The sequence below is a fragment of the Macaca nemestrina genome, chromosome 17, assembly GCF_043159975.1.
Source record: "Macaca nemestrina isolate mMacNem1 chromosome 17, mMacNem.hap1, whole genome shotgun sequence".
Lineage (NCBI taxonomy): Eukaryota > Metazoa > Chordata > Mammalia > Primates > Cercopithecidae > Macaca > Macaca nemestrina.
The window spans coordinates 36548456-36561470 of NC_092141.1; the positions used below are offsets into that span (position 1 = coordinate 36548456).

The window sequence follows — 13015 nt, forward strand, 5'->3', positions numbered from 1 at the left end:
CAAAAGTGACTTCCTTGATTTTAAATTCTTAAATATTTTACAAAATATTTTTATCAACGTTTCAAAATGAAAGATAATATATCAAATCCCAAAGTCTGTTCCCTCATCTAATTGTGAAATCCATTTCTGATATGATCCATTAACAAGGTACAAAATGGATAGTCAAGTATTTTAAGAAGGAGGGGAGAAGAAACCTTCTGTCTATTTTATGAAACAGTCAGGTTATCTGTTACAAAACAGTTTCTGGGCAGGAGGGCCATGAACATAACCAGTGGGGAGAACCAAAGCCAGGGCTGGGCAAAGGCAGCTTGCCCAGGTATCTTTGCTCTGTTTATCTCCAGCATGTATTATCAACACTGCTTTTTCAGAAACATCAATCTTAACAGTAAAAAATCCCAAAGAGAACAGCAACAAACTGTTAACAATGTTATCTACAGAAACAAAATCCCAGCAATGCTTCTTAAGGTTGTCATGTCTCCCAAGAGAGATAAACAGAGGTCCTGCCTCAGACATGCCAGCCAATGGGTCCACTAGGATGACAGACAAGAAGGCCCTGCTGGGGTAAACACATATTGCCAACATAATAACATACTATGCGCTCTCCTAAGGTCAGGCCAAGTGTGCCAATTAAATTAGATCATGTTTTCTTTCCTTCCTTCCTGTTAGGTTAGAAAGAACATTACCAAGAAATACATGAGAATAATTTATTTTGGCTTGAATGAATGATTCCCTGCCTCCACTCCAGTTCTGTTTCTTATCTTTTGGCTCTCTACTGAAATGCTTTGCTGTGTATAATCACGGGCATTTCAGTTATTTGACAACAAAAAAGTTAATCTTTACTAGATAGCTGCAGATTTCACTAAGAAGGATTATAGAAGAGTTACAGGGATAGCAAGATCCTGTATTATACAGTTCTCTCAGCATAATAATGAAATGAGTTAAGTTAGCAGAAGCAAAACTTTTAAGAGGTAAAGCTAAATGGAAAAATTATATAAAGTAAAGTGACCTAAAATTAAGTATTTAGGTTCAAAATAATAAAGACAGTAACTCACACTACATAAAACACATTTTCCTGATTTTACAAGTGTTTATCCTCTATTAACCAGATAACACTACTATCTTCAAACTCACTGACTATGACAGATGGAAAAATATCGCAGCAAGCTGACGGATCCAGGCTCTTCTAAACAAATATAACTTTAGTTCTTCTCCTAGGTGGTAAGCTACATGATAACAAACCCAATTAGACCAGAAATGAAACAGAAGCTGCAGGGGGTTCACTGGAAGCAACAGGAAACTTTAACTCAGTATCTTATGTTTGCTACAAATAATCAAATCTTTCAAATTTAAGACAAGTATCCATCTCTTCACTATGGCCAACTTACAGATACGACTAAATTGTGAGTTATTTTTACTCTGTCTGCTAGCTTTGCTGAGGTTTAAACCCTTCTCTATTTGACCCTATTGTGTATTTGTCTCAAAATAAAATTAACCTTACAAGAAACTGCCAATTTTAAAATGTTGCATTCTAATTCATAATAGTTAACTTTGGCACCCCTGAAATCACAGAACAATTATAGACATCACAGAAAGTAGACATGCAACTATCTGATGATGAAGAGAAACGCAGTAACAGCATTTGTATTTGTTTACATATAAACACCGGGCTGCTGAGTTTCACAGCAGATTCCAGGGACAGTCAGCCAAAACCCACCAGTGATTTTTCTCATAGGGAGATGAAAAGCCCTAGAATGACAAATAAATGGTCTTCAGATTTTGGCTATCATATACAAGCCTGTGCTGCCCAATCAGCATACTAAAGTGCTGTCAAGTTCAAAACTTAGCTTAACAGACTCTTCTAAAACAGCAATTTTCAAATATGAGCTATGGAAGTCAGATACGCTCACGTCCAAACCTCCACACCCTGTCCTCTACCTTTTACCCTTGGAAATCCTAGCGCTGTGAGGAACATAGCTGGAAAATCACTATTCTAAACACAGAGAGGGGCAACAACAAGGAGTTGCTAAAATCTCTTTTTCTTTCTTTTTTAAAAAATAAAATGCCTAATTCCCGTTGGGTAAAATGTATGCTCAAGTTTGTTTCCAAGTATCTCTCTGCATGTCAATTCTCTGGCTTTCCTACCTGGTTTCTCTCAGTTTTCTAACTAGTCTGCTAAGCTGCAGTTAATGTTTTTCCTAGCCAGAATTCATTGGTTAAAAGAAAAAGGACTCTGGGGAAGAGTTGGCTACAAAATGCCCCCAGCACACACACATCTACGTGTTCATATGTACACATATGCCATGGTGGTCACCACTTTTGGTTTGGAACCCTAAAAATTAAAGTGTAAAATCTCCTTCAAAAGCTATTACTAAAGACAGCCTTTAAAAATATGGTCTCAAAATTTTACAATAATACACCCTAAACTGTTAATCAATGGTGATCTCTAGGTGGTTGGATTATCAGAGACTTTTTATCTATATTTTAAAATTTTTCCACAACTCACATATTACCTATGTTATTTTGTTTAGTCTACCTAGTGTAAGTTATGACTTCTCCCTAGGTTTTGATTTGTCAGTATAAAGAAGTTCTAAGTGGTAAGCAAAGTGTTCATTTCCACTTTAGGCAATGGTAACTTCTACGGAGTCTCTAATAAATGCCTAAAGAAAGCTTCTTGCCAGTCCCATTCTCCCATATAGAAGGCTTCTGACTTTCTAGAGTACTGATGTAGTAGATGAAAATACATCAAGGCTGGGTGCAGTGGCTCACACCTGTAATCCCAGCACTTTGGGAGGCCGAGGAGAGGAGATCATGAGGTCAGGAGATTGACACCATCCTTGCTAACACGGTGAAACCCCGTCTCTACTAAAAATACAAAAAATCAGCCAGGCGTGGTGGCGGGTGCCTGTAGTCCCAGCTACTCGGGAGGCAGAGGTAGGAGAATGGCGTGACCCTGGGAGGTGGAGCTTGCAGTGAGCCGAGATCTGGCCACTGCACTCCAGCCTGGGTGACAGAGCGAGACTCAGTCTCAAAAAAAAAAAAAAAAAAAAGAAAAAGAAAATGCATCAAATGCCATATAGCAAGTGTCCTGGCAAGGGTACTCAACCTCAACCTCCTCACTAGCCAAGTGGTCTACAAAGAGGGGAGGATTAACATAGTTTGGAACAAATGCAGCACATAGCGGTCTCAGAGTCAACCTGGGAGTTCAGGCATGCCATAATGGTCAGGGGAATTCTGGGGGCAAATCAGATCCTCAGATTTTTCTGTAGAATAGTCTAGTCAGTGAGCCAATTACTGAGAAATCCTCCACACTAGAGCAGCTTGACACCGAGAAAGGCAGAGTAGAGCAGGTTCAGTCACCTGGAGTTAGTATTACCAAACTGAGCTCACCTTTGTGGCCATGGTCTTCACCCCATGAATTCTCCACTCTCCATTTTGTGAAAGCACCATCCTGATCATCCTGCAAAAAAGTGGATGATGGTGAGTAGTATGAAGCCAGATTCTCCCTGCTGAGGTGTCATATAATTTTAGCTCTTCTGTAGCCACTTGAAAGAAACAGCCTGCTCTATACAGGCAGGATATACTTGGTCAGGGCCATAAGTTTCCTACTATCACTAAAGGGATAGATACTCCAATAGAAATGGAATTTGAATCTCTTGGGGTAAAAACATAATAAACTAACAAAGCAATAAATACTATTTCATCCTTTCTATTCTATTCTATACGTAAAATAAGCATGTAAAAATGCTACTTGACTACGAAAAACTGTATTAAGCTACTAAAAGCAGTAAACACCATTTGAAGCTAGGGATTCTTGCTTTTAATCAATCAATATTGATTAAAGCAAATGCATCCTACTTTATTTTAGGAATAATTCTAAAACCTGGTCAGCCTTTTTTAAACAAAACAAAATAAACTCATCATCTGCCTGATTTTCTACTTGGGGAAACCAAATAATGATACTCTCCAAGTGCATTCTTTTACTGATCCAGTTACACAAATATTGAATTTCATAGAAGAGACTGAATGGCAAAGCAAAAGTAAAAAGACCATTTTCATAAACAAAAGCCTGGCAGTTCTACTTTTCTCCTTCTTCCATCTTCATTATTAACATAAGCTCAATTTTTGTCTTCTTAAAGGTACAGTGATACTCATCACGATAACCTTCATTTACAGCCTTTACTACAGTGACACAGAGAGAGACAAGAGGAATGCTCCATTTGGGAAAAGACTTCTCTTTCATGTTTATTCAGGACATTTACTGATGTCAAAGCAACTTAAATCTTTGTAGCATGAGAAAAGCACTGACTCCTGTATTATCGCCTAATGATTTCATCTGTCAACTCCCACTTGCAAATAACTATATGATGAGTCTCATCTATATGGGATTTGGTTCTCTTTGGCTCTGCTAACCCAAACACTCCACTCTTGGCAGTTTTCTTGGATCTCAGTAATTTTCTGTCTCACAAATAGCGCCAACAAACTCACAAGTTTCAGACACTCTTACCTGTACTAATCCTTACTCTTTGCCCCCAAATCCTTTAAAACCATATCGTTATATACTATACATTCTGCAGCTGGCATATATCTGTTTTGGTTTTCTATTCCTCCCACTGTAGTCCAACTTTACTTTCCTTTTAAATATCACTGTTAGAATCAATGTCATCTAAAGCGATATAGTTACTTGTATTCTCAGTCTTAAAATGGTTCCTATGTTTTCCCGTTGGCCAATGAATTCCTGGAGTGACCTAGATCAAATTGTTCTCTGGGTCATCTACAATTACAAAATTATTAATACCTGGAACTCCCTTATAGGGATTCCATGATATCAGCGACAAAAGAAAGAAAATTGTGGAACTACAACCACTAGTATGCATTTACCTCTGTACTATTACTCAAGTGCAGTTCAAACTCGTTTTTGGGATCAAAAACTCTAGTGGAATGAAGAGAAAATGTTCAATATAAAATTCTTGTTAAAATAATATAAATTCTGCTTTATACCATTAGCATGTAAGGTAGCTCCATTTTCCTAAGGAAATAAACCATGCTAATCAAAGAATGGAAGTTCCCAAGAAAATGACAGTGGTATTCATTATTTTTATTTCTGAAAAATAGGAATATTCTGTAAGAGAGACAGAAATGATAAAAAGCAGAATTTCTCTTGGAGATTACAACAGGTATTGTTGGTTTGTTTAAAAGAAAAAAAAAAAAACTCTCGGCTGGGCACAGTGGCTCAAGCCTGTAATCCCAGCACTTTGGGAGGCCAAGGGAGGTGGATCACTTGAGGTCAGGAGTTCAACACCAGCATGGTGAAATCCTGTCTTAAAAAAAAAAAAAAAAAAAATTAGCCAGGCTTGGTGGTGCATGCCTGTAGTCCTACTCAGGAAGCTGAGGCAGGAGAAGAGCTTGAACCCAGGAGGTAGAAGTTGCAGTGAGCTGAGACTGTGCCACTACACTCTAGCCTGGGCAACAGAACAAGACTCAGTCTCCAAAAACAAAACAAACAAAAACAAACTCTATATAGTTTAAAAATTTATTTAAAGAGCTTTAGTTTAGTGATAAAGCACCCTTATTTGAAAAACCTTTTCATGTATTTTATTTATTTATATATATTTTTTTGAGACAGAGTCTTGCTCTGTCACCCAGGCTGGAGTGCAGTGGTGCAATCTTGTCTCACTGCAACCTCCGCTTCCCAGGTTCAAGGAATTCTCCTGCCTCAGCCTTCAGAGTAGCTGGAATTACAGGTGCATGTCACCATGCCCAGCTAATTTTTGTATTTTTAGTAGAGGCAGGGTTTCACCATGTTGGCCAGGCTGGTCTTGAAGTCCTGACCTCAAGTGATCCTCCCGCCTCGGGCTCCCAAAGTGCTGGGATTATAAGCGTGAGACACAGTGCCCAGCTAAAAACCTTTTTTAAAAAATTATTTATTTACTTTGGGACAGAATCTCACTCCATCACCCAGGCTGGAGTGTAGTGGCATGATCTTGGTTCACTGCAACCTCCACCTCCCAGGTTCAAGCAATTCTCCTGCCTCAGCCTCCCTAATAGCTGGGATTACATGCTTGTGCCACCATGCCCAGCTAATTTTTGTATTTTTAGTAGAGACAGGGTCTCGCCATGTTGGCCAGGCTGGTCTCAAACTCCTGACCTGGGGTGATCCTCCCACCTCGGCCTCCCAAAGTGCTGGGATTTCAGGCATGAGCCACTGAACCCGGTCTAAAAAACCTTTTATAACCTAACTTTATGTTTGTTTATAATTCAAATGTGAGAATTTTGTTAAATTGGGGTGATAACACTTTTAAATCACCTTTTGCTATTTTAAAATGGCTTTTCGTGATCTACATAAGTAATGCAAATTATACTCCACACATTCTCCTGGGTAACCCTGAAAACCTGTTTCTTGGTGTGGGAGTCTCGCTAACTACAGAGCTGAGATTATCGACGAATGGAATAATGAGGAAAACAGCTCGCTGGTTTGTAAGACCTCAATCTTTACATTTATTTATGAAAACTACATGAGGATCAGAAATATCAGCATTAAGACTGCCTCTTAAGTTCAGGGCACCTTTATACCATACTGTTTGATCTCATATAAAACTGAGAATACCTCAGAGTTCTACTACTTAAAGCAGTAGCCTTATAATTTGCAGGAATGTAATTAAACCTTTAAGACCAAGTTTTGAATACGGAGAGAGAACAGGGATCTTAGATGCTGTGGGGTTGAAAGGGCACCCTTCAAGTGAAGTAGTTGGAAGAGGTGAGAAAAAGGTACAGACAGAAAACGCCATTCCACTCACAATTCTGCATAGAGTATAAAAAACAAATCAGGACTTTTAGATAGGCTAGTTATGAAAATGTGGCATAATGATATGCTAAGATATTTCTAAACATTTTAAAGATCATAAATCTAGTGGATAGGAGAGCAAAAACAATTCTCTATCAAACTATTTTCTAGCCGGGCACAATGGCTCACGCCTGTAATCCCAGCATTTTGGGAAGCCGAGGTGGGCACATCACCTGAGGTCAGGAGTTTGAGACCAGCCTGGCCAACATGGCAAAACCCCATTTCTACTAAAAATACAAAAAATCAGCTGGGCGTGGTGGCAGGCGCCTGTAATCCCAGCTACTCACAAGGCTGAGGCAGGAGAATCTTTTGAGCCTGAGAGGTGGAGGTTGCAGTGAGCTGAGATCACGCTACAGCACTCAAGCCTGGATGACAGAGTGAGTGAGACTCCGTCTCAAAAAAAAAAAAAAAAAAACAAACCCAAAACGATTTTCTAGAACAATTTATGCAAGGTAGTTATTCTGTGAGTTTCCAGGAATTAGGTTAGAAAGAGAATATTTTTGCTTGTGGTGGTAAGGAATTAAAGTAGTTCAAGTTCTTCCTTCCTGATGATCCCTGAGCACAGAGGGGAAAATATCTATTTTTACTGACTGGAAGTGAGGAGTTTATTTGCAAAAGATAAAATTTCAGTTGTTTCCAACTGTGTATCCTAGAAAAAGCGGTATTACTATACACACTATTTCACAGGAAATTCAAAATACTTTATATCCAATTTCCTGAAGCTCTGTATATAACTAGTAATGGGTATGGAGTCCACAAATTACTGTTATTGACATTTTACTGCAGAAGAATCTGAATGACAAATGAAGGGAAATCTGAACATACATCATCAAGATATGAACACTTTCAGGGCACATTTTGATTCCTTATAAAGCAGAAGTTACCTTCTCTCAAGTTCCCTTGCTGACTTCTCTTTACAGCATGACCTTCCAAAGTTACACAGTTACTTGGTCGTTCCCTGCTGACCTGAATTCTCTTCATAGAAAGTTTCTATTTTTATATTACCTCTAAGCACGCAGTCAAGCCCCAAGTGACGCAGGTACGATGTCTTACTTGGAAACTAACTTTTAACAGAAATCATATACACTATAAATGAAACTATGTTGGGTAAACAGTCTGCAGGAGAATGTAGATCCATCTGTGCAAACACTCCAGCAGGCATGCTGAGGGTCATACCTTCTCTGAGACAGCAGTGAAGGTCATGGCGTGGGTCATAAGTGACTCACCAAAAGTCAGCCTCTCTGCTTTATTCATGTTCTTCAAGGAGACACCAAACACTAACTCATGGTCATAGCTGTAAAAAGAATGATAGTACAAAATAAAGGGAATATGATCATAGGGAAAACTGGCTTTTGGTTGTAAAAGGAATTCAGAAGAAACTGAAGGGGCTTAACAGCTCCAAATAAATAAGGCTCTAGCTGTAGCTCTTCAGAAAGAATATGGAACATGCAGAACTTAGTCTCTCAGTGGGAGTCCATTCTCTACGTGTCACAAGTGTATGCAGGAAAAAAAGGAGATGATTAAACATAAATTCTCCACATCAGAAGCTGACAAGTTTACATTGTCATTGAGGCAAGAAAACTTTAAAAAATAATGAAAAAAGCTTTTGAAGTAACTTCTTAGAAAACTGGTCTCTTTTGAGCTGGTAGAACCAACCAGTTTCTGAATTCATTTAAATCATTGCTGATTAAAATTTAAATAAATAATGCCCAAAATATTGGGGAATATTTTTGCATAAGCACTACCCTCACACTGTTAAATACAAAGAAACAAAAGCCAAAATACATGTGAGAGATATCCTTGCGTGTTCTAGTTAGTGTGAGAGACACACTTGGGAGTTGCATCTACCTGCTTTCAAAAATTTTTTAAACCTCATTAATTCTCTTTTTAGCAGATTTCTCTGACTATCAAGATATTTAGTCAACTTCCTACAAGTAACAACTACTTAAAAGTAACCCTAAAATGGAGAATGGTGAACTGTCAAGGAATCCTATATGATTTAGTTTACAAATTAACCTTCATTGTCATAAATGACCAGGAGGAATGCTTTAAAGTATGCATGCAAATTAGTCCCACTTGTCACAAAGACAAAATACAAAGCCACTAAAGTAACAGAGCAAATGGGAGCCCTGCAAAATCTTTCATTACATTCCCAAATGTACTGAACACATTTACACAGTAGTCAATCATTTTTTTAAAGTGTCTTTCTCATAGAGGATGGCTTTTTAGGAACACTCAACGATTTCTACTCAGATAGAAAGTATTGTGATCTTGATGTCTCGGGTTAGAGTATTTAAGTATGTGGAGTTTCTGCTATGAATCCTCAAACTCTACAGGATGCAAAGAAAGAGACTCGCCCTTAGGCCAACTTTCATCTTTGGATGAACCTCGGCAGAGTCATTTTGTACCAAGAGCACACTCTAACAGCAACAACCCACAAATGACTTTCTATTTTAAATTTCCTGCACTCACAGATTCATGTCACTGAGGCCCAGCTTGCCATTGAAGTGTTTTCCAACATCACAGCCAAACCACACAGCCTAGAAACAGAAGAGAGAGGAAGAAAGTCAACATAAACCCCATCTTCCTATTATACCAAAGAAGTAAAAGATGTTTTAACCCCAATGTGCAAAATACAAAAACAATACCAACCTCTCCATCTTTGATGGAGGCAGCAACCATCTTTTTCAGGAAGTCAATGGGCTGGTTGTTGTATAGAGTTTTTCTCCCTCCAACCATATTGCTTAAGTATTCCACCGTGTAAAGTTTGTTGTACTTGTGCTGGGGCCTAGGGTCATTCACTAAACAAATCTATCGAGAGCAAAAACATATTGATTAGGGCATAAAACCAGGAATGTCAAGCAACACACAGCTCTCCTCTAGGTTCATGTTTGCATCAAGCTCATCATCTCTGCCTACAAGCTAAGTACTACAGCCACATTGTTAAGTAACAAAGAAACAAAAAGTGGCAAAATACATGTGAGAGAGGTCCTTGCTTATTCTGATTCCTGTAAGAGACACACTTAGGAGACACATCTACCTGTTTTTCCTACTAGCAAGAACTGCTCCAAAAGCAATTTTTTTTTTGAGACAAAGTCTCACTCTGTCACCCAGGCTGGAGTGCTGTGGCACCATCTTGGCTCACTGCAACCTCTGCCTTCTGGGTTCAAGTGATTCTCCCGCTTCAGCCTCCCAAGTAGCTGGGATTACAGACGTGCACCACCACGCCTGGCTAATTTTTGTATTTTTAGTAGAGGCGGAGTTTCACCATGTTGGCCAGGTTGGTCTCAAACTCCCAGACTCAGGTGATCCACTCACCACAGCCCCCCAGTGTGCTGGGACTACAGGCGTGAGCCACCACACCCGGCCCTCAAAACTCATTTTGAAAAATTACATGCACTGAGTAAGAAAAACTGGAGAGCTAATCACAAGGCCCCTGCTCTCAAGTTACAAGACAGGCATCTGCTTGGAAGAGGATCAAGAAGCCAATAAAAGGAAGAGGCTCTGATCATCCTGGTAGGCAGATGAGGAAGACCTAAAGGGAACAGGAAAAATGAAGATTGCTCCCTTCAACAAGAGAGTTCCCCAAGGGGACCTCAGTGCAAAAGTGCTCTGACTCCATGGTAAGAAATACCCGATACACTTTCATTGTCTTTGCACTTGAGAATGATTCTGGTCCTAGACAGGAGCGTATGTGGGAATTAAAATCACTGCTGGCTTACAGTTTAAAAAGTCTCTGAAGAGGAACACTGGGGAAAGGCTGATAAATCCTGGCACCACCAACTTCATTAGCTACATAAAATACTTCTAAGGAAGTGGGGAAAAATGTTTGCTGTCTAGTTTGATACTCATGCATGCTAACCAAGAATCTTATACCATTCCCTGTGATTAACAGCCATTTGAAAGTAAACAGCCAGTGACTACCAGTGCCATTCACCAACCTTATCTTCCATATTGAAGAGTGGCTTGACATGCTCCCTGTAAAACTCCAAGGGTGTTATGGGGCCAATCTTCTGATAATTTTTATCTTTGTCTCGATACTCCCAGGTGAATGTCTCTGGTGGATTACCCAAACAGATGCACACCACTCGGAATATCTGGAAGAGAGGAGGAGGAAAGGTGAGAAATGGCTAGGGGGAAATGTTATTTTTTTCACCTCTTCTTTTTCCTTAAGCTTAGGAAACACAAGAAGTTAGTGGCTAAATTCAAGCTAAAAATTTCACAAGAAATCTAATACTGCGTCAAAAATTGGAAAGCTGATGTCTGAGATTTGGTACCAGTCAACTTAGGAGTTCTCAAATAAACACTGTGAACAATGCAATTCTGAAATGTTAACATTTAGTGCTTAGTACTTGTCCTGAAAATTAAAACTTCCTTAGCCAAGAATCTGCCTACCATTGATACCCAGCAAGATCTGAGTTGCTGCTCTGCTGATTATTTTTCAAGTAACAAATAATGACAAATTTTATAAATGGATTTCCTTCCCTTTATACATTGATGTTTTCCTTATTACAAAAGGTGTCTCTACTTATAGGAAAGTAACTAATTTTTCAGCTGCAGTTGGATGACAATGCCTATTAAAAGTATTAGAAGAGGAGGGCTAGGTGCAGGGGTTCATGCCTATAATCCCAGCACTTTGGGAGGCTGAGGTTGGAGGATCGCTTGAACTGAGGAGTTCAAGACCAGTCTGGACAACGTAGTGAAACCCCATCTTAAAAAAGAAAAAAATCAGCTGGACGCGGTGGCTCATGCCTGTAGTCCCAGCTGCTCAGGAAGCTGAGGTAGGAGGATCGCTTGAGCCCAGGAGGCAGAGGCTTCAGTGAGCCATGATCGTGCCACTACACTCCAGCCTGGGTGACAGAACAAGACCCTATCTCAAAAAATACAAAAATTAGGGGCACATGTTCTCAGGATCTCCTGAGGGCTGAATCATGGTTTAAAAAAAAAAAAAAGTACAAACATTAGCCAGGCGTGGTAGCCTGAGCCTGTGGTCACAACTACTCAGGAGGCTGAGGTGGGCTGACCACTTGAGTCCAGGAGGCAGAGGTTGCAGTGAGTTGAGATCACACCACTGGACTCCAGCCTGAGTGACAGAGTGAGGACCCTGTCTCAAAAATAAAAAGAAGAGGAGTAACTTTTAGTAATAAGGTATAATTTTTTGGGTTGTGAGACAACATATTTTCTAATGATGTCACAACACCTTCAAGTTAACATCATTACAATCCAAGGATATATTTTATATTTTTTTCATTTTATAGAAATGTAAATAAGGCTGGGTGCAGTGGCTCATGCCTGTAATCCCAGCCCTTTGGGAGGCTGAGGCAGGTGGATCATGAGGTCAGGAGTTCAAGACCAGCCTGGCCAACATGGTGAAACCCCATCTCTACTAAAGATACAAAAAAAAAAAAAAAAACTAGCTGGTCATGGTGGCACGCGCCTATAATCCCAGCTACTCGGGAGGCTGAGGCAGGAGAATCGCTTGATCCCAGGAGGCAGAGGTTGCAGTGAGCTGAGATCATGCCATTGCACTCCAGCCTGGGTGACAGGGCGAGACTCCATCTCAAAAAAAAAAAAAAAAAAGCAATGCAAAAATAGAAAAAGAGATACACCCTGCACAAGGACAGAATAAAATATTTCATCTTCTATATCAAATGTCCTTCTTTTTAAAAACATAACACTATGATCTGCCTCTCCCTTTTGCATCCACAGTCACCACCCTGATCCAATCATCTACTACTTGCATTATTTACGCCACACATTTGTATCTGCTATCACATTCAAGAGAAACAGATTTTATATTTACCAAGTGTGCCTATTTTGTGCTAGATACTATGTACTTGCTAGGTCCACTTCATTCTCGTAATACCCTCTCAAGGTATATTTCCCTCCACTTCCGCTTCACCTTGTTTTTTCTTCTTTTTTTTTAATCAGAGATTGAGACACAAAGAAACCAAATAATTTACTTAAAGTCACACAGCCAGCAAGTGGAAAACCACAATCTAAACTGAAGTCACATGCTGTCAATGACAACAACAACAAAGTATTGCTCCTTGGCTACAGGATTTAAAAAGGGAAGATGTACTGACTGTCTACTTTGCTGTACTATCCTTCATTACCATATCTCTTAAGCCTCTCAACAAAGATGGTGGATATTATCCCCCTTTTACAGATAAG

General features: G+C 39.5%; 1 protein-coding gene across 1 annotated transcript in view; it reads right to left on the reverse strand.

Annotated features, from left to right (window-relative positions):
• The window catches only part of LOC105476825 (bleomycin hydrolase), a 52694-nt gene that overhangs the window by 22476 nt on the left and 17203 nt on the right, over nt 1-13015 (reverse strand). Inside the window, exons 7-11 of the mRNA XM_011733053.3 lie at nt 10783-10938; nt 9494-9652; nt 9314-9381; nt 8018-8135; nt 3388-3457 (exon numbers count right to left, since the gene is read on the reverse strand). Of these exons, the coding sequence (XP_011731355.1) occupies nt 3388-3457; nt 8018-8135; nt 9314-9381; nt 9494-9652; nt 10783-10938 (571 nt within the window). The remainder of the gene's footprint in view (nt 1-3387; nt 3458-8017; nt 8136-9313; nt 9382-9493; nt 9653-10782; nt 10939-13015) is intronic.